At 31.8% G+C, this 22,462-nt stretch overlaps 1 protein-coding gene and 1 long non-coding RNA gene across 4 annotated transcripts; both read left to right on the plus strand.

Moving 5' to 3' along the window:
• The first annotated feature begins 6,458 nt into the window (after positions 1-6,458).
• Positions 6,459-15,114, plus strand: LOC142638329 (agamous-like MADS-box protein MADS3). 3 transcript variants are annotated; one of them, XM_075812346.1, is made up of 8 exons: positions 6,459-6,785; positions 9,493-9,568; positions 10,546-10,607; positions 11,754-11,853; positions 13,314-13,355; positions 14,230-14,271; positions 14,363-14,508; positions 14,840-15,114. In XM_075812346.1, exons 1-8 carry the CDS (start codon positions 6,604-6,606, stop codon positions 14,940-14,942), a joined length of 753 nt encoding a protein of 250 aa, XP_075668461.1. In that variant the 5' UTR covers positions 6,459-6,603; the 3' UTR covers positions 14,943-15,114. The 3 variants fall into 3 exon arrangements, with proteins under 3 accessions (XP_075668461.1, XP_075668462.1, XP_075668463.1); XM_075812347.1 differs by having other exon boundaries at positions 14,369-14,508; XM_075812348.1 differs by lacking the exon at positions 14,230-14,271.
• A 5,579-nt stretch (positions 15,115-20,693) lies between these two features.
• On the plus strand, positions 20,694-22,263 carry LOC142638330 (uncharacterized). The gene is made up of 3 exons (XR_012845005.1): positions 20,694-20,969; positions 21,100-21,171; positions 22,167-22,263. It is a non-coding gene; the product is annotated as an uncharacterized LOC142638330 (long non-coding RNA).
• The last annotated feature ends 199 nt before the right edge of the window (positions 22,264-22,462 follow it).

The raw sequence follows: 22,462 nt of genomic DNA on the forward strand, positions 1-22,462 counted from the left end.
ACAAACCAAGGTACACATAATTTACCCCAATTTTGACACTCTAGAGTTGTAAAGAATTCTCTAACTTGACATTCGGAGGGTATTTGGCCAGTACCACATCGATACTCTTCACAAGGTCTTCTTTGTTTTTGCAGGTGTTGTCTCGAGCACGTGAGAACCGTGTGACTTACTGACGATTTTCGGCATCATCAAGGTGAAACTGAGAGAAACTCAAATTAGAATTCCAAATTAGAGTTCTAATTTTGTGCCATGTGTCCTAAATTATTTATTCTTTAAGAATTATATTTCTTAATTTTAGAATCAAATGTGGGATTACATTATAAATATTCATCCAAGTGAGTTATTAAATACAAAAATCAAAGAGTTTAGAATAAATTAATCGTAAAAAAACAGTGCTTCACAATAATAATAAAAATAGACAATTTACGTTTTATACCTAATAGTATCCTTACAATTTTTTTAAAGAGTTAATAAAATATAAAAATGATTATCAATAGTATTTAAATTATATTTATAAGAATTATATTATGCATTTTATTGTATATCTTTAAGTGTATTCATGCATAACATGACGTTACAAGCTCGTATATATTAATAGCTAAAACTTAGAAAAAAATTTAATTGGATTTCAATTAGATTCTCAATTTTGCACCACATGTCCTATTTAATTTTTAAATTTTGTGTTAAGTGAATTATTGAGTGCAAAAATCAAATAGTTTAAATCCAATTAGATTCTAAATTAGATTTTAATTAAAGTTCAATTATGTAACACGTATCCATTTAATTTTTTTAATTTTTGTGGAAAGTGAATTATTGTGTGTAAAAATCGAAAAGTCTAAATCTAATTAAATTCTAAATTATATATATATATATATATATATATATATATATATATATATATATATATATATAATGAGAAACTATTACATATTTTAGAAATGTATGATTTACAAAATATGTAGGGGTGTACAAAAAACTACTTCCACCAAATGACCGCACCTTAATTGCGGTGGTCAATCACGGTGGAGGTGTAAAAATGGAATTTTGTGATAGAAGGGTGGTGCTATTTGCGATTATGTTTTTAGAAAACTACACCTATATTTTATTTTATTTTATATTTAAATATAATATTTTATTATAAGCTACATGAAACGGTGTTGTTTCATTTGTGATTGTCAGAATTCAGAGGTAACATGTGATGCTTCTAAGAGCATTCACATTAGTAGTGCTAAAAAAATTTAACTTTTAGCAACTCAAAAAGTTATTTTAGCTATTTTAACCCTTCACTTTATTACTGTACATCTGACATCAAAGGTTCGATATTTTTTTTTACCATTTCATTTAAAAAGAAAGAGAAAAAAAGAGAGAGAAAACATTTTTTTTAATGAGAAAAAAGTCGCCACCACCAAATAAACCTGAAAACTGCATCTCTCCCAGAAAGCCCTGTATCTCCAAGCCCCTTTACTAGGTTAGGCAAGTTTGGATGCCCCTACTTTTAGCAAGTACAATTTTTTTTTTTATACCTTTGGAGCTACAATAGACTTGCAAAGATGGCAGTTTACTATTCATAGTTTGTAAAATTTTATAAATATACCACTACCAAATGTAGGGTGTTTTTTAGTATTTTGGGTGCTAAAATAGTATTTAAACTATTTTAGCACCACCAATATGAAGGGTCTAATACTTCTTTTAAGAAATTTTTGTACTTGTTAGAAGTAACAAGTGTTTTTAAGTAATACTTTTTTTAAGAGAATAGTATTACGCCAATGATGAGTTGGGGAATGACTGCTAGTCAATTAAATCAGCATTTTATTTATAAATATTAAATGATCCTTGAAAAGATTCTATGTACAAGACACTTAATCTATTATTAGTGAAGTGAAAAAAAAAAAAAAAAGGAAAAGAAAACAACAGAGAACCAAACCCAAAGTTATGGCTTTTAAAAGTTTTCACATGTTATATTTTTCTCATTCTTTTTTATATGATTTTTTAAGGGTAAATTATGCTTTACTCTCCTAAATTATACTCTCTTTTATACTTATCCCCCTAAACTATTACTCATGTAATACTTGCCCCCTAAATTATTGCTTATGTGGCACTTTATACCCCATCTCATAGGTAATAGTTTAAGAAAGAAAATGTGCATTCTCATAATTGGAGGGTTAAGTATAAATGGTTGGATAGTTTAGGGGGGTAAAAATGTACATTTAGGGGTAGGTATATGAGAATGCACACTGACACTCTGAAACTATAATCCATGTAACACCTCCCCCCCCTCCTAAATTATTGCATGTGTAACACTTTGCACCCTCATCTAAATCATCTCATGGGTAATAATAGTTTAAGAAAGTAAATGTGCATTTTTATAATTTATGGGGTAAGTATATAATTCAGGGAGGTAAGGAGAGGTAAGTAAAAAAAAATATTATAGTTTAGGGAGGTAAAATGTAATTTTTTTTTTCAAGGTTGTATATCTCAAAAAATAATTACTTATTTTTAAAAGTAATAACCTCAATCCGATGACCAAAAGAGTAATGATATTATTTGTGTTGTTTTATTTCTTTTTTGCTCGAACTTCACCTTTCTTTCTTCATTGTCTATCTTTAAAATTAAAAAGTAAAAAAAAAAGGTACTAAATACCTTTGGTGGCAATTAAAATTGCGGACTTGAGTGCTCAACCTAATAACAACAGTATATAATGCTTTGTAAAGTAGGCGTTAGTGAAGCAAAGCAATTATAGCCATACGTAAAACTTCTATTGTACCTTTTTTTTAAAATAATTATTTTATGGTAAAAAACTTTTATTTCACTTCTAGATTATATGTAAGAGCTGTCCAAATTAAAAGTATTATTTACAATTCTAATGGGTTTAAACTTTTACATAGAGCTAAATTGTAACTTTTTTTTTTTGTTGAGAAAAAAGCTAAATTGAAACTTAAAAAGAAGAAGGCTCACCTAAAAAATAATTAATAAATAAGGTCTACTATATTTTTATTTTCTTTAAAAAAAAACTAATTTACCAAATAAATAAAAATAAATAAAAAGATAAAATTAACTTGGTCTATTTTTATAATATATATATGCATCGACATGTCGAAATAAAAGTTGCTTAAATATAATTCAGTTGCAAAAAATATATATATATATATATATAAAATAAATGTAAACAATAAAATTTTCTTGAAAAGTTTGCAGTTGTTAGATGTTATTATACTATTTTTTGCTTTGATAAGCTATTATACTATTGTTTATATATGACATTCCCATCTAGTTTGCATGCGTAATCGCCTTGATTATGTGTGGGATTATTTATTGCAATTATGTTTCATGTTATCTCATTTTCAATTTATTGATTTCTTCAAAGTTTACTACAAAGGATAATAACAAATAAAGGGGCATTAATTGGTTTATATGAATAGTACTATGTAAAGTGTATATTATAGGCAAAAATGTGACTAATATTTGTCACCATGGGATAATAAAGTGTATATATAATTCTTATAACTACAATGTACATTTTACATGAATAATATGCAATGTAAAGCTAGTTTTTTATTATTATTATTTTTTTCAATATAGAAAGATAACACACACTTTCAAGGCAAAGCAATTAATAAAAAAATTTATTATTATATTGGGGATAGATCAAGTTGGAAAAGATTGACCATTGTTCTTTAATTGTATACATGAGGGCAGCTTCATAAAATCAAAGGAAATTGGATGGTTGCCCATTTGCACATCATAAATAATTAACAGCTAAATCCAATTGAGAAATTCATATTTCATATATGTTTATCTATAGATGCAAATACTATCCCAATCATAAAATGTTTGCTACGGTGGTTGTAACGGGTAAAAGACACAATTTATTTTTTGTAACAAGGACCATTGACAAGACCCTTCAATAGCCCGATAAGCTTTTCAAGAGGGCCAAAATAACCAACCCATCCTAACTCAAACAAAATGGATTGCTTATGTTTCCTGCACTTAGGAGCCGAAGTGGGTGTCAGAAAATAATGGAGCCCATAAACCCAGAAGTGAGGGACTTTGATTCTCACTTTCTCCATATTTCCCTCTTTGTTGCAAAACTCCCTTTCAAATTTCTTTGATGAAAATTCACAGAGGACTCTCAAGCTTGTATCCCAAACAAAGGTAGAAAGGAGGATTTGGTCAAAGGAAAATGTTAAGGCCATGATTTTTGTCACAACTTACTCACGTAACAAGTTGTGAGTGATGGAATGAAAGTGGTAGGTTCTCAATTTCATCACTCATGACTTGACATGTGATCAAGTTGTGACAAAAACTGTGATCCTAGTATTACTCTTGCTCAAAATCTCATTATCTATTGTCAAGATAAATGAATAGGTTGGGGCTAATGCTACCACTCGAGGTTGATAATAGCCAATTTGAATAGAGGGAGAATAGAGAAGAGTAAACTGGAAATTAGGTTGGGGCTAAAGCATTTTGCATATATCTTTTTTCTTTTCTTTTTTCATGAAAGACACTAGATATATATCACATAACTTAAATGTACTTTACATTTTTTACATATAGGAGATTATTGTCTTAACCTGAAGATAAGAGAAAATATTATGGAGTGAAAATCATAAGTTGAAATCCTACCATTATCTTAAAAAAATAAAAAAATAAAAATAGTATGTTGCGATTCTGCTCGATAAACATTAATGTGATGAGGCGTCCAATATGAAAATGAATACTCAACCCAGAGAGCTCATTACTTTGTGCCAGTGCAATAAGAAAACAAAGAGTACAATAAAATAAATAAAACAATAAACTCAAAAGACCTTTTTTCTTTTAGGGAAAAAAAAAAAAAAAAACTCAAAAGACCTAATTTATATAAGTTCTGCTTACTTGAAGGTGCAATTGCTTCAATATTTAAAGTAAACCCATTAATTGTTTTTGCAGTTGAACAAAGAGACATATATACACGGTCCAAATGGCTAAAACTTTTAGTGCAATTTTGAATCAGTTACCAATACCCTTGGCTTCTTCACCGACTAATCCCAATTCTTTCTGTAAAATCTCAGTCAAAAGGATAAGAACAATAAGTTGATAATATGAAATTTTATTTTTGAGAACATTTTATTCAGTAATTACACATATCACTATGTTTGTCAGTGAAATAAAATATATTAACTTTTGTAACCAAATAACATCTCCCCTTTTCTAAAATTGGTAGCTCAGAGGTTCAATTCATCTAATATATCAGTGCCTAAACTACATCAATCTTTCCCAAGGTTTGCAAAAATATAAGGTATTTTATCTCATATTTCACAAACCATACTCTTCATTCCCTCCAGACAAAATTCCCTCCATTTGGAATAGATTGTTATGATAAGGGTAACGTTTGGATTGGGCTGAAACGTAGTGTGTCTGTGTTTTAGCCCCCCTCCCACCCTCTTTTTTTTTTTATTCCTTGAACATGTGTCTATTACTGTTTATTGGTCATGAACAGTGATTTTAGGCTTATGAACAGTAATTTTTCACATTTAAAAATTATTTTGCTACAATATTTTTCAGTTTTCAACTGTATCCAAATGGACTCAAAATCTTATTTTTAAAAATTATATTTTCATATGAAGTAATCTCAAATAATGATAGTTAACTAAACTTGTTTAGATAAATCAGGAAAATAAAAATAATTGCCTCAAGAGCATCATTCCAAAAAATAGGAATAAATTCACCACATTTCTAAAAACCTAGAGATATACCCTAAATAAAATCTTCTAATCACATTATACATCAATTAGTGTGCAATCTCCAGTTTAGTCAAAAAAATTTAACCATATTATACGTTAGTGTACAATCTCCAGTTTTCTTGGTTGCCAAGTTATATGAGTCTAGACCCAAATATCCCTACTGAATCATATCATATCTAACCTTAAACATTTACTTCAAAAAGATGAAGAAGTAGTACTACTAAAAAGACCAGATTACAAGACACCAAACTGCATGTGATCACTTTTGAAAAAACACAGTATAGAACTTAAAATAGCTGCAACATTCATTGCCCAAATCAATTTTCATTTGCTAAAGAAAAAAAAAAAAAAAAAAAAACCCTATCACTACTCAGTTCCACAAATAGCGACTCATATATCAGAATAATTCAGCTGGTATGGTAGGTGATAAATCTAACACTTCCACATGGGACAGTGAACTCACACTTTGAGTGAGGCGCGTGGAGGTTCTCATTTTTTACCCTAATACTCAATGCAACTTTGTTGTATGTGTGTGTGTGTTTGAGAGAAAAATAGAGAGGGACACAGCTAATGTGACTTGCTAAAATTAAAATGGAAAAGAGAATAAGAAAAAAAAAGGAAGAATTACTGGGTTTCCATTTTGCTGTAAAAGAAGATCCTATTGTCCCAATATTGATGTGTGTATATATATATATATATATATGTATCTATTCCACAAAATCAACTACCACTTGTCTCAGACAAGCCTTTATCACTAGTCCTCACTTTTTCTGATATTCCACACCTCCATTTTGGTATAACCTAAAACCAATAAAAATTCCACTCCTCTTTGAGTATTGTGTGTGTGTGTGTAATACTTTTTAGAAAGAGAGAAGGAGGAAGTATGGGGAGGGGAAGAGTGGAACTGAAAAGAATAGAGAACAAGATCAACCGGCAAGTTACTTTCTCTAAGAGGAGGAATGGTTTGCTCAAGAAAGCTCATGAACTTTCTGTGCTTTGTGATGCTGAGGTTGCTCTCATCATTTTCTCTAGTCGTGGCAAGCTTTATGATTATGGAAACGTTGGGTATAATATCCTCTCTCTCTCACTATGAAAAATATACACCCTATAGCTCTCTCTTTCATCTTTCTTTTATATATTCAAATATTTTCTGTCATAAATTCATGGGGTTCTTGGATTTTTTTTTTCTTCTTGGTTGAATACAAATATTTCTTCTTCTCATAACTCCTCAGCCTCTGATCACTTCCTTCATTCAGTGATTTGATGTATGCTTCTTGTTAAGTAAAGACCTAAAACAAAAATAGTTGCTACCCAAAACTATATTACTTTTTCTTTTGGAATTCCGGGTTTCTCTTTGATTTTTATTCCTTTGAACATATATATATATATATATATATACACACATTTCCTTGTCATTCTGATAAATTTATTCATTCAGTATTCAAAGGTTTCCCCATCAAAAAAAATATTCAAAGGTTTCTAGTTGTTTTTCATTCTCTGTTTAATGTTGTTCTTGACACGTTTTTGGGAGTCTAAAATCCTGATACATTCAACAAAGTTTTGTTTTTTAGATTTTGGGGTTCTCTTCGATTTCTTGTCCTTCGTAAATCTCTAGCTACTTCTCTCTCTCTCTCTCTCTCTGTATGCTGGATATTCCCAGTACTCTTTTGTTTCTGTATTTTCTTTTTCAGGCTTTTAGATTTCTGCGTTATTGTTACATTACCTATGTTAAAATCAAACTTGTCATTTTGATAGCACCTTTGAATTTTTTGTTGAATCAATCACACTCCATTGCTGTCTTTCTTCTCTCTCTCTCTCTCTCAGCTTTTCTGCAGAGGCTGCTCTCTTCAACACATATATCTGACATCTCTGACGTCTCTCACACACACACACACTCTCTCTCTCTCTGTGAAACTGAAATAGCTCTTTCTTTTCTGGTTTCTGTGTTTTTGGGCTACTGGGGTCCCATGATTTTGGATGGAGGAATGCGGGGTTCATGAAAATTATAGCCGTTTTTCCAATCAATGATCGACACGTTTCATCGTCCTTTAAAATTTCAGAAGGAAAGAATGAAATAATCCTCATTCGCTGTATGTCTTTCTCTCTGGCTTTCTGGGTGTGGATTAGATTTTACATATTGGTGCTTTGATGGAACTGTTCAAGCTTTTTCGACAACCTCTTTATTTCACTGACAAGAAAACTCTCTCTCTTGGACCCTTGTGTAAGATCTAGGGTTTCTCTCTGGGAAAAAGTTTAATGCTTTGTATTTGGGTGGCCAATCAAGTAGAACTCTCAGAATCCAAAGACTTTATACACTTTGTCTTCATTTCTTTTGATCCTTTGATCTTTTGGATTCAACACTGTTCTTCTTCTTTCTTCATCTCTTTAACTGCTGGGGCTGTGCTGGCCAATCAAACACACCAATCATTCTCAGCTCTTTCGGGTTATTTCCTCTCTCTCTCTCTCTCTCAAAAAAAAACTTAAAAAACTTTAACAGTGTGGTTGGTGTGGTAAATCAAGTATTTTTCAGGTTGATTTTATCAATTTTTTTCTTTTTTAATTTGTTCATTTAGTACTTTTTTTCTGGCTAAAACTGGGAAGCAAATCAAGCAGTCACCTTTAATTCTCAGATCTACTAGTTTCTTCACACTCTCTCACTCTCTTTCACACACACTAATTGTTCTGATGATCTAAATCTTTATTATATAAAGAGTAAATTAGGGCAACTAAGTCCTGGTTTTTTTTTGGAGATATAAGGGTCAGACCTGAGAGACTGTATAATGTTAACTAAAACTGCTATATGTCAGCAGTGCGAGTGTGTGTGAAGTTAAGGTTAAATTAGTGAAAGGAATATAATTGGTGCTACTGTTTTGTCAAGATGAGTGTCAGATGAGAAACTGTAGCTCAGTCCAATTTTCAATTTGTATGCTTCATACTGATGATAAATGATACGTCAATAGTGTATCCTGGTCTTGCATATTAATATGTAGTCAAAGTTACTCCCAGTAAGTTTCATTTCTTCTCTTTTCATTTCTGGTTTTTCCTTTTTCGTGAAAAACAAATCTCTTTCTCTCTCAAGTTTTCAACTTTCAGGATTAACCTTTTAGTGAAGACGAGACCTACTTTTATGCAACACAATAAAAAGGTTTTGTTTGATTTTTGGTTAGAGAAAAGGTCTTGTTTTTTCTTTTTGGTTTGCCTTTTGTTTCTTGTTCTCAACCAGGCCACTTCCATATCATTAGGCTTTGGTGAAAATGTAGCCTATTTGGTTGGATTTCCCACAAAAGATTAATGGGGAAATAGGAGTTAAATAATCAAACTATCTCTTAGTCATTAGTACATCAGAGGTTGCATTTAGTTATGCATATTTTTTTCTTTTTTGGAAATATATAATAAGGAAAAGTTTTGATCACTGCAAAAAAATGCATCTCTATCCATTAATTTCATAAAGTATCATACAAGGTAAATCCCATTGACATGCTGCATGTACAACATGAAATTGTGGTTTCATGAGCATAGTGATTGAAATAAATCGATTTTTTTATATAGGAGTTAAAGAAGATTAAGCTATTAGGGCATTCAATTTTTTATGAAAATAATTGTTTCCGCGCTACTATTAGTGGTAATCAAGGCCAATTTTTCGTTGTTCTTGTCTCTTGATGCAAGTTGTTATTGGGTTAGGCTCAAATATGCAAACTCAATGCTAAGGTTTGCCGCTCTACTTATGTTTGTCTAACATATGTTTTTAATTATTAATATTCAATTTTTGCAGTATAACCAAAACACTAGAGCGATACCAGCAATCTTGCTTCACTCCTCAAGATAACAATATTGAACGTGAAACACAGGTTTGTGTTTGCTGAAATTCCTCCTTAAAATTCTAGATTCGTTAGAGTTTTATATGTTGAACAAATTTTAGACAAAGTTACATTTTTCTCTACGCACATGAAATTAAACTTTGCTCAACATATAAACCATAATAGGATTTGTTGTGATCCTTATTTCCCATTCATTTTCATTTCCTTGGTTGTTGAGAACTAAAAAGTTCACTATACGGTATAGGAATATTATTAGTAAGTGTTGAACTACAACAAACGTTGTAAAAGTTGGTCGATTATTAGATTTTTTATTTTGTTAGAAATATATTAACCCAATATAGTAGACTCAAGCTCAATTTTATCTTGTAAGTAAGTCAAGTCTCTTACTTGTACCACAAGTCTATTAACCATATTACTAATAGACTTTATCATATTTTATTTAGCATATTACTACTATCAAAACTAAATTAAAAATTTTAAGATTATTAGATTAAAAAAGTGTTATGCAATCAACCAATTAATGATTTTAATTGGTTAAAACTTTGTCCTTTCCATCTTCAATTTTTGTTCAATTATCTATCTATCAATCAATGATAATTGAAACCTTGAACTCATGGTCCATCCTTTAATTTCCATGTCTGCACCACCATGTTTTGGTGGAATTGGGTTCAAATTTCTTACCATGGTGAATTTTTAAATAAAATTTAGGAATGAAAAAATCACTTTCTTTAAATGTCTTCTTAATTATTTTTATTAGTATGTTTTCTTCTTCTTGTGGTTCTCACTGGAGATCTTATTCATTAACCCCTATATGGCCTAAATTTCCATAAATATCTTTCTGTGGGTGTCACTTTTTTTTTTCCTTCTTAGAAATTTAAAATTTTACCCTAGTAGCATCTTGAATTGGATCTTAATTCTGTTTGCTATCTATCAAGGTATATAACACTTCGTTTCTTAATACATTCTTTTTGGTTTTTTATTTTTTATTTTTTTTTATTTCAATGCAGAGCTTTTACCAAGAGTATGCAAAGTTAAAGGCTAAATATGATTCTCTTCAGATCACTCAAAGGTTATGTCATTCCGAATACTCTCTCTCTCTCTCTCTCTCTCTCTCTCTCTCTCTCTCATACAAATATTTATACGTATATGTCTATTATGGTTTGTTTACCTATTTGAGTTTTTTTGGTGTTAAGAAAAGGTTTGGATTGACATACATCATAAATCAATAATCCACAACCTGAATCTCTTTGCTTGCTTTACAAACTCCTTTCACTCTCATGTGTTTTAAGAATGTCAATTTTCCACTACAGTGGATACTAGAGTCTTTGTATCTTCCACATACATGCCCTAGGGTGCTTGTTGAGGGTGACCCTTGTGAGATGGCACAAGAGAGAGTACTCCAAGAAGAGTTTTACTTGATGAAGAATTCTTTTGACTAACTATCAGGCCACCCGCTTACATGATAACTCTTATCAAGTTAATCTCTAGTTTAAACTCAAAATTTAATTGATATCCAATGTGGATTTAGTTAGTATTCTATTGTATGTTCTTGGATGGTAGCCATTAGTATTCTAACCCATTGTGATCAAGTTGGTTGGTGGGTTAACACTCAACCGGAGCCCTACCAACTCAAGATAACCCTTAGGTGTAGGTATGAAATTGACCAAATCACGTTAAGTATTATTATCTTGTGGTGAATATTTTATTTCTTGTTTGTGTGAATGTGTATGTATACGCATACTCAGTGTATGTATCTACCTTAGTGGGCGTGGGCGTGGGCATGTGAGTGTGTGCCGGGGGAGGGGGGTGCATGTGGATGTGTGCATGGGCATAAGTGCAAGCGTGGGCATGGACGTGTATGTGTGTGCATGCATGTGTTTGTATACATATATACACATACCTAATGAATACGACTATAGTCATGTTCTACAATTGTAACTTTTAGTAACTTGGATTTTCAAGTTATATTACACAATGTATTACATATATAAGTCTTATAAAATAATATGTTATTATTACAAAACATAATTTAGACATTTATTTATATATTCGTGAAATGGTATCAATCGTTTTTATTGTCACACTTGTTTGTAAGTCTTATATAATAAAATTAGTAGTAGTTTTAGCATTTTCCCTTTTAAAAATCCTTTGACAAGCATAATAATTAAAAGTGCCACCTTGCTAATCTTTACTTGGTTATGTACTCCTTCTAAAGGCATTTGCTTGGAGAAGATCTTGGACCATTGAGTGTCAAAGAGTTGCAAAGCCTTGAGAAGCAGCTTGAAGGAGCACTGCAACTAGCTAGGCAAAGGAAGGTACCTACATATCAATTATCATTAGTAGATTTCCCAACACAGCATGAAGAGGATTTTTTGTTAGTACTCTGCAATTATCTACCTGTATGAACATGATATTTCCTTCAGTTGGATATACATGCTCTAATGGCTAAGTGTTTGTATTTGGATACGGCTTATTTTGCTAAAAACTGAGAATTTATTACTGAAAATAATAAAAAAAATAATTTATGGGTTATTGTTTATTGCTGAATATACTGTAGTTTTGCCTTAATGCAGTGTTCATGTCCCATTAACAGTGCAAGAGGCACTGGTAAAAAAAAAAAAAGAGTAAAAAACGTGAAACGCTGGACGCAACATCAGTACCCAAACACATACTAAATCTATTGTTCTTATTTTTTTGAAACTAGAACTTTTCAATTATAAGATATGCAAAAAGGGTGGTGGAAATCATCTTTTCCGGACATGGTTTCCATGCAAAACCATAATAGAGACAACCAATGTCTTTACTTTCAGCCAATAAAAAAAGAAGTTTTGACTTAAAAATTCTCCCTTGTATTTGAAAATTAGTGAAAATTCAAGGTCTTATGGCAAGCTTCTATCAACCACTTCGCCTCAAATTATTCCTACTCTAGACTATTTTCTCTCTTCTTAAATATATTGTTCCTGTCTCCCACTGGTTGGAAGTCTCATCTCAGATACAATAGGCCAAAGTTAACTCGCAATCCATTTGCTCAATCAACGATGTGGGGCTTGCCAAACTGGAGTGTATTTTCCACTACTACTATTGTTCTATGCACGCATACAGACATAAGTAAAGAAAAGTTTGAGTAATTTATGGGTTGATGAGATAGTTGAATATGAAATCTTCACTCATGAAATATATATTCTAGCATACTACATATTGTGGATTATGAAAGCAGTATCCTTACCAAATTTCCTTTTTATTTTCATTGAAAATATTTTATTGAATGAACAAAGCTTATAAGCGATATTTTAGCTATTACAAACTTTACTACTGAAGTCATATAAGCCAATGTCTTTAATTTTGAACATCATATTATTGATGTAACACCAATCACATAAGCTATTATGTTACTTTATAAATCTTTTACTGTAAAATTGGTAGTACATAAAGCATATTCCATAGAACTAATATTTTGATGACTTCTATTAAGTATTGTGCAATCAATTTTCTTGCAAAGTAAACTGCAAACAAATAAATGAAAACATTTGTTCTTACAATTCCTATTATTTGGATGTTCATGTCATCTAGAAACTGAAATGTCTTAATATTTTTAAATTACACGTTCCAAATATCAAACATCCAAATATAAACTTAGATTCTACATTAAGTCAGTTTTACAACAAATAGCAAAGTTAACTTCTTTTTAAATAGAAAAGGAAATAATGATGTCAACTAATCCTATAAAGAATTGCGATTTGCATTAAGTGTACTTGTCTTTTGTTCTTAATTGCAGACGCAAATAATGATCGAGGAAATGGAAGAACTTCGCAAAAAGGTAAGCAAAGTCATATAATCTTCTTCAAATAGTAGCTGATCTTATTTATTTATTTTTGAGAAAAAAGGGATCTTATTTGAATGTTGTTGAGCTCATATACATGTAGCACCATGAAGATTAGGCTTACCATTAATCTTATACTAATTGACAAGGTTGTGTGCTCAAAGGTACAAAGACTCATTTCTGATGGACATATAAATAAATCTGGTGGAGAGGGAAATTAAACAGATATTCCTTAGATATGGATCACCTAAAACCATGACACTTTGTATACCATTGAAGTGTTAAGAGGAGAACAATGTTTCTAGTTATCATCTTCACCCCCCACACCTTCCTTTATTTTAAGTTCGCCTATAATAGTAACAACAACAATCAAGGTGTAGTCTCAAAATTTTGAGAAATTCTAGTGCCACACCCAAAACCACAACTTTGCCCACAACTTGCCCATGTGGTTTGCTCACAACTTGTCCATGTAGTGAGTTGTGGTTGGTAGAGGGGTGATGGTGGATCCATGTGGGAACACCCCTCCATCAACCACAACTCGCCATATGGGCGAGTTGTGGGTAATGTTGTGATTTTGGGTATGACACCAAAATTTTAGAGTCGTTAAGTCACCTTACATTTATGTGCTTAAATTCTATTGCATCATTTGAACTATGATTGTATCATGTAAATCGCAAGGGGAAAAAAAAGGCCACTGCATTATATTAAGACTCTCTTTGTTCTAAATTTTATAGCAAGCAGATGACAACACTTCACACAGCACTATCGCTTCTTCTTCTTCTTCTTCTCCTTTTTATTTTTTATTTTTTTATATGCCTTCAACGTGTAATAATTGCATATTATTGAGGCCTTCTGCTGACCAACATGGCAGGAGCGCCACCTTGGAGACCTCAATCAGCAACTTAAGATTAAGGTCATACTTTAATAATCCTTATTGTGACATAATTTATAAATTATAATTTATGTTTGTAAAGCTAACCTCTTCTTGCTTCCAATATCTAAAGTTACAGCTTAACGAGGAAGGACATACTCTTAAGGCTATTCAAACCATATGGGGCTCTACTTCAGCTGCTGGAAATAGCAACTTTGTTTTCCATCCTTCTCCACTCAACCCCATGGAGTGCCAAACTGAACCTGTCTTACAAATAGGGTATACTTTCTTTCTCTTTTTCTCAAATGTATAAATTCTTGACTAAGATGATGAGGTCAGTTCATGTTTGGAACAACTGCAACTTATAGGTGAGTTCAACAGCATTCAAAATAGGATGATGAGGTCAATTCATGAAGCTAATCTTGAAACTTAATTTATAACTATTTGGAAATGACCTCCCTTAGAAAAATTAATCACTTTTAGAGTGTGTTTTAAAGAGCTTATTTTCATTTGTTTATGTTTTTTAGAATTAAATTGTATAAAAGTTACTGACAAACAAAATATAAAATACAGAACTAAATTTTCTAATGAATAGTCATTGTTTTAACAGGTTCACTCACTATGCTCAAGAAGGATCGTCTGCTCCAAAGAGCATGTCTAACGAGGGCAACTTCATTCCAGGATGGGGTCTTTCAACACCCTTCAAATTCTGAAAGTATAATTTGCCTAAATAATGTGTATGGGATTTATATATACTTGTTTACGGTTTACGTCTTTACAAGATATTCTGACTTTATGAGAGATGCTTAGATACTTATTTTGCATCCATATTATGGGGATAAAATGTTTCCTTTCTTTATCAACTTTCTCATGCCGTTCTATGTTAACTTTTGAATGTCAAAGCTGGAACCATATAAGCCCATTTCCTCCTTCATGTCAAGTTTAATACGAGCATAACTCTAGAGTCACAACAAATTTTACAAAAAAAATTCACAATAATTGAGGTACCTAGCTTTTATTAGTAAGTAAAAAAGTGATGTTAATGGTGGACTTAGACTAGAACTATTAAGAAATTGTCAATTTAACTATTGTGAAAATTGTTGCGCTCCGCGTGCGCGCGCGCGCGCGCACACACACACACACACACACACACACACACACACACATATACATATATATATATATATATATATATAAGGAAAGGCCAATTGGATGATTTTAGTGGAAATGTCAAAAAAAAAAATTGAAAATTGTGTGATAAAAATTTTAATTTTTCATTCAAATATATGGAAATCTTAACTGTAATTATTATCAACAAATAACAGTGCTTGGTATTAAAGTTTAGAGAGACGCAATAAATGTATAAATAAGGCAGAGAAAATGGAATTTTCCTAAAATTATTTTGCATTTAAATTTCATTGATAGAACCTTGTAGACTCAAGTTAATATTGAGCCTGTTGCGAGAAGAAAAAAAAAAGGTTTGATTTATTTATTTATAATTCAATAATTAAGGAAAGAGAATTTGAACACCAAATATCTTATTTAGGCAACTTTAAAACAAGGCTCTTAGTGGTTTGATATTGGGCTAGATGCTTGTCGAGGGTTCTTTTTACATTTCTTGTACCTTAAACACTTATCTTGATGTTATTAGACAATGCTTAGTCTAGGCTTTTTTAAAAAAGAAAGTTGAGTCTGGCGCTTCGCAGAATAGGCTCCAAAGTACCATTCTGCCATTGTCAATTTGTGCACAAACATTGAGTCCAAAGTTCAAGGGAAGACGCTGCAAAGTAAGCTTATCATCTGTTTCTACAGAAGAATGAATTTTTTTCCAGTTTCTGCCACAAGATTGACTTTTCTATTGTGCGGTAAAACTTTCTGTTGTATAGTAAAATCTTTTATTGCGCAGTAAAAACTTTCTGTTTTGCAGTAAAGCTTTTTGCTGTACAGTAAAACTTTCTGCTGTGTAGTAAAGTTTTTGTTGCGTAGTAAAGCTTTTTGCTGTGCAATAACATCTTCTCCTGTGCAGTAACATCTTCTGCTGTGCAGTAAAGCTTTCTTCACTTTTCTGCAACGTGAATGACTACTTTTCATTTTTTACTATAGAAATACTTTTCTACTTCTTGCATATAAACAAATCTAAAACCCAAAGAAAATACCAATCAAGCAAATGCTAGCTTACATGGGTTAGCATATTCTTAAATATATACATACATATATTCGTAAATATACTTATATGTATTCATTTATACATCTATAAAATATATTTTGCAGAACATGAGAAACAAGATATATGTATATATATTTATATATATATATATATATATATATATATATATATATATATATATATATTTATGATAGGATATTAATTAGCTAGTTTGTGTCAAAAGTAAAACACGTAATAACAAAGAAATAAGAAAGCTTCAGCAGAAAAAATTTAGCTAGTATAATAGCTAACACGGTAAATAAAATAAAAGGTGTTACAGCAGAATAACTAGTTCAGCAAGTAAAGATACCACATCAGGAGAACTAATATAGCAAACGTAATAAAAAGCGTGTTATAGCAGAACAACTTAATACAGCAGATATAAGTTCTAACGAATGAAATCAAATATATTTGCAATCGAAATCAAATATTGAATTTTTCCATAGAATAAGTAGACCAAGAAGGAACCCAAACCCCAACTTGAACAACCTTGTCATAGGCTTTTGCCATCAAAGTTGTGCATTTTGGAGAATAGGCCTTAATGGCTACTGACTACTACTTTTGGGGGACTTCAAAGAGTGGGTTTGCTAAGAGGGAGGGAAAAGATGGTCTATTGATGCATGCCCCTATTCCTGCAATGTTTTCTCTCTTCTTTTTACCACTTTCTTTCTTTCTCTCCGTTCTTTTTACTCTTAGTTTCTTACTACTCTCTTGTCGTGGGTTGTTCCCCCTTTGGCCTTTCCTTTTCTTAGGTCCCTCTCTCTAGGTGCCTCTCTCTCTCTCTCTCTCTCTCTCTCTCTCTCTCTCTCTCTCTCTCTCTCTCTCTCTCTCTCAGTGCCTCCCTTAGGTGCTTACTACTCTTTTACCATGGGTTTTCCCCTTAGGTGCGTCCTCCTTTCATCTATGACTACTTCCTTTTATAGTAAGCTAATTTAGTGAAATTTCTCCCTTTTACCTTTAGGGCTTCACCAACTGTTTTTGGTTTGTTATGGGCATCCCTTTAGGACTACCTACCAACCCATTGGTTGCCCCGACCACTGTCATTGCTTAGTATATGTTTGCTACACCACTACTCATTCACAATAAAATTCACTACCTCTACCTCTAGGTTCAAATGGATAAAGATTGGGCTACCTCACTACCTCGCTCTATGGCATGCATCAGATGGTCCCAACCATCTATTACTTCTTTTGGGTAAGATACAATCTCAGTAAGGTATATTCTCAAAAGAAGTCACGGCTGGAAACCAAATATAGACCCCCTTTTATTCCCACCATCAAACCATATCCTTTGAATCCCCATAATCGTAGGCCCACCCCCTTGTATTGGCTAGGTACAGGTTAGTGGTGCTCTAACCCTTGTGTGTTTGCTCCACTATTTTCTGTTTTTGTCTTCTTTCGTTCCCACGCAGTTCTGCTGTAGCAGATTGGCTTTGTTTTTTTTTACTGCATGTCTCTGTCTTATTTCTTCATGCATTTCCTATTGTGTTTGTCATTTGCTTTAGTTTTAGTTTTTCTTTCCTTCACGCAATTTCTGTTACTGACACTTCCAGCTATTCCTTGTTTCTTTTCATCGTGCTTCTTCATATTAGTTTTCACACCTATCCTTTTATACAAAAGGATTTGGGCCTTTATAGGCCAAATAATGTTAACTGGATCAAATGGGTCTTGGGCCCAATTTACCTTGATCTATCAAAGTCATTCTGCTAAAAAACTGTATTTCGTGGCAGATCTGTATTCTGTTGCAGATTTGTAATCTGCTACATATCTACGTTTTGCTGTATATTGTTTTCCCTTGCACTTCTTTCTTTAGACCTTTCTTGCTCTTCGGTCTTCTTAGTGGGTCTTTAGGCCTTACTTTTCATTGGGCTTTCCTCTGTATGGGCTTTTGGGTACGGATTCAAAAAATGAGCATCAATAGTGCTTTTGTATAAGTTGTTTGAAAATGGTATTTTGAGAAAAGTTATATGGAGTTGTGGTTGCAAAACAAAATTTTGAGTTTTAAAAATGCTCTTTTAATCTCCCAAAACACTTAATCAAACAAACCCTTAACTCAAATCTCTTAGCCGAGCGAAAATTCTAGTTCTACCTGAAGACATATTTTCTCAAAATATTTGATTAGTGTCGCAACTCTTATATTTTATTTTCTTTGTTACACTGGACAAATCTATATATATGCACCTGCATACTGAGCTGCCATTAGAGGAATGCTTCTTTTCAAGGGAAATTGGTAAAGGTTACATCTAAGAGCATTCACATCAGTGGATGCAAATTTTCCTTTTATTTCTATTTTACACACTCATTCTACACATTCTTTTATTTAAATAATATTTATCTCACATTTTTTTATATCTGATCTCTATCTCTTACTTTTTCTTTTTCTCTTTTCCTTCTCCTTCTTTCTTCTTCTCCATTTTTTCTTCTTCAGCATCTTCTTCTTTCTTCTTCTTCTGCTAATGCTGAAACAAGAAGTTAAAGAGAGAAAACTCTTGGTGGGTAAGTTTTTTTTTTTTTTTTGAGAAGATGGTGGGTAAGCTTAAAAAGAATATAAATTTAATATTTTGGTCTGGGTACATTGAAGAGGCTGTGATGAAGTACTTAGAGGCTTTGAGTTGCTGCTGAGGAACACTGAAATCGCCATTAGTGATGCTTGTTCTTCTACTATTTCTGCATTTTCTTCTTGTTCTTTTGCAATTTCGGTTTGATTATTTATATGGGTTTGATGATTTTTTTAGGAGAGGGTTTGATGAATTTGAGATCTTGATTTAGATCAAGTTTGAAGAATTTTATGATTTATTGTTGGATTTAAGAGAAGATAAAAGGATTAAGAGGGAAGAGGAAGAGAGAGATCGGATGAGAGAAGATAGAGGAGAGAGAAAAAATATAAAATAATAAATAGAAGAGCAATTGTGCATAAATGCACATTTTTACACCTACTTATGTGGGTGTTTTTTTGCTCAAAATGTGTAAAATGAGCAACTTTTTCTATTTTGCAAAATTTTACACATACTGATGCTAATGCTATAAATGGTTTCCATATGTTTCACCATAAACTGCTTTCTAAGGTCCTATTGCTCATGGAATTGGGTTTGCCAACTTAGTAGATTACCAATTCTGATTACAATATGGATTTCTCTTTTCTTTTCTTTTCTTTTCTTTTTTTATTATTTTTTTATAAACTAGATCTTAATTTCTTTGTTTTTGTTATGTTTTTATTTTTATCGGAGAAAGTGATGAGGTGGGTTACTGTTATTTAATAATGGAAATCATTTCAGCTCCAGTGAATTAAATGACATTTTTCAAACCATGGTAGGCCCTATTAAAACAGACTTAAACACATATAGGTAAACTACAACTACACCAGTAATTAAATTTAGGTCTAAAAATAAGAGATAACAAAAAAAAAAGTAATTTAATATGACTTATGATTCAAGAAAGTCAAGGGCACTTTTTTTTTTTTACATCAATATAAGTTATGAAATATACTTGAAAATTATTTATATATCAACAACTATTATTTTACAATCAAGATTACTAATTTACTCTATTTATTTGTATTTTAGTTATTATTAAATTCTTATGTTATCATGTTTCAACCATCAGTTTAGTTTAACTTTAAAACCTCGAATCTTCTATTTTTAATGGTTTGATTTTTAAAATCATAATAAAAATTTATCAATGATATTGTGAAAAGAGAATTTTCAAATATCAATGCTGTCTATAGATTCTATAAAAATAAAAATAAAAATAAAAAGTTTTACAATATTTTTCACAATGGTTAAATTGACAAGTTTTTACTAACAAACCACTAAATACCACTTTTTTACCTACTATTAACAATTAATTTTTGGGACAGAGTTTGGCTTCAACCACCAATAAGAAGATGACAATTTTACTTATCATATTGCACACGACTTATTTAACCCAATAAAACTAAACTAGGCATATTTTTCTTCAATAACCCAAAAAGTCATTTACATATAACAAGACACGTGTCATTCTTTTATTTGCCAATTAAAGAACCCAAGTATTTTCTAATTTTTTGTCTATCTACTTTCTCTCGACAAAAATTTTGTATTCGTGCCTTTTAGACAGGTCACGTGACAAGACAATAATTAATAAGAGCTTACTGGCCCCACTATAATGGTGGGTTCCATCTGATGTGGCAACAGCTAAGCTTACTGGGTTTTACATCTGAGCTTACTGGACTTTACAGTGACTAAACTACAGTTAGAAAACTGGATTCTGATCCCCATGAAACTGGAGAAACATAGGCAGGTGCTTGTGTTTGGACTTTTTGTTTTTTTTTTGTTTAGACTTTGAAGAGAATAAGAAAAAAGAATCAGTCACGGTCCTCACGGATTCATGGTCATGATGATATCAAAAAAAAAAAAAAAAATCAAAGTTCCAAACCAAGCAAATACTAATAAGGAAAGGAGTTTAGATTTTGCGATACAGTAGGGTACGGATCAGGGAACAGTGGAGAAGAACAAAATAGCCCAACAGTACATAGATTGAAACGAGGGACAAAAATGGTATTGTTCTTAACCTCTCTGGCTTTCTAGTTCATGTTCTTGTTAGTTCTAATAGTACTATATATTTTCGGTTTTCTGAACATTGATAGAGGTCCTTAAAGGTTGTGCTGGAAAAAAAAAAAATTGTCAGGTTGCTGCTTCCCTGTGAACCTTCAAAAGTCGCGTAAGGATAGCTTCAAGTTGAAAAAGAGTTTCCCAGAAGGTAATGCACTGTTTCTTGTGATTCTCATTCGTGCCCATTTTGATTCTTCTAGTAAATGATGTGTCTTTGATGAGCATTCTTGGGTTTGAATCAGTTTTAGCTCATAAGTCTATTTGGGTACTTTTTTTTCTTTTTTCTTTTTTCCCTGAGTTCCACTCTTGTTCATTTTGATTTCTAAGTTAAATGATGAAACTGGGTTAATTGGGTCTTGAATCGGTATTAGTTCACAAGTTGGTTTGGATTTTTGTTTTGTATTATTTGCTTTGTACTTATTTTGATTTTGAGCTAAATGATGTACTTATTTTGATTCTTGAGCTAAATGATGTGATTTTGATGGACCTTTTGAGATTTAGAATTATTTCTTTCCCAAATTATAATTTTTCCTTGAGCTAAAATTATTGTCCTCGTAAGAAGTCTTTGATCATAATCTGCTCAAATTCAAAAAGCCATGTGTCATTTTGCTAGAGCAAGTTATTGTCTAGATGAAAATTATTTGATCTCGTCTTAGTTCACAATTTGATATAATATTCCTTTTGAGTTTCATTCATAATAAACCATTTGAATTTTAGGCTAATAATTTTGGCTTTGATGAGAATGGTTGGGTCATATGGACTGAAATTATGGTGCACTGACCTTTGTAGCTAAGTGATTATCCCCCTCTTTTTGGAAAATAGAGGTCTTAGGTTCAATCCATGGAAAGAGACAGAGTTGGGAGGAAGAGAGTACTGCATTGTGTATACTATTACTATTTGATATGGAAAAAGAAAAAAAGAATTTTTTTTTTTTTTTTGCTTTCATTCATATCTTTTTTTTTTTATTTATCTCTAGCTTAGGGATTGATCTTAATGAGAAAATAATTCCATTATCAGTTTCAGATCTCAATTAAATATGTATTATCTCATTTCATATCTATTTGCAATGTCATATTAATATTGGCATTTTACAATCACTTGGTATACATCTCTTGTTCATCCACACCAATTTGCCTCTTGTAGGTTCACCTTAAGCTTCTCCTAATGGTTCATTTAAAACGCCTGTTGTTGATAAAAATAAAGGGTGCCAGGAGAAAAAACAGCTGGTCGTGTGTTTTGGGGGGATGTTGATTGATTTTGTGCCAAGTGTTGGTGGAGTTTCACTATCAGAAGCACCTTCTTTTAAGAAAGCTCCCGGTGGAGCTCCTGCCAATGTTGCTGTTGGGATAGCTAGACTAAGAGGCTTAGCTGCTTTTATTGGCAAGGTGCATTTCTTTTTTTAAGTTCCCATGGTGTCTTTCCAGTTACTAACTCTATCA

This window comes from Castanea sativa, chromosome 6 (genome assembly GCF_040712315.1).
Source record: "Castanea sativa cultivar Marrone di Chiusa Pesio chromosome 6, ASM4071231v1".
NCBI classification, from domain to species: Eukaryota; Viridiplantae; Streptophyta; class Magnoliopsida; order Fagales; family Fagaceae; genus Castanea; species Castanea sativa.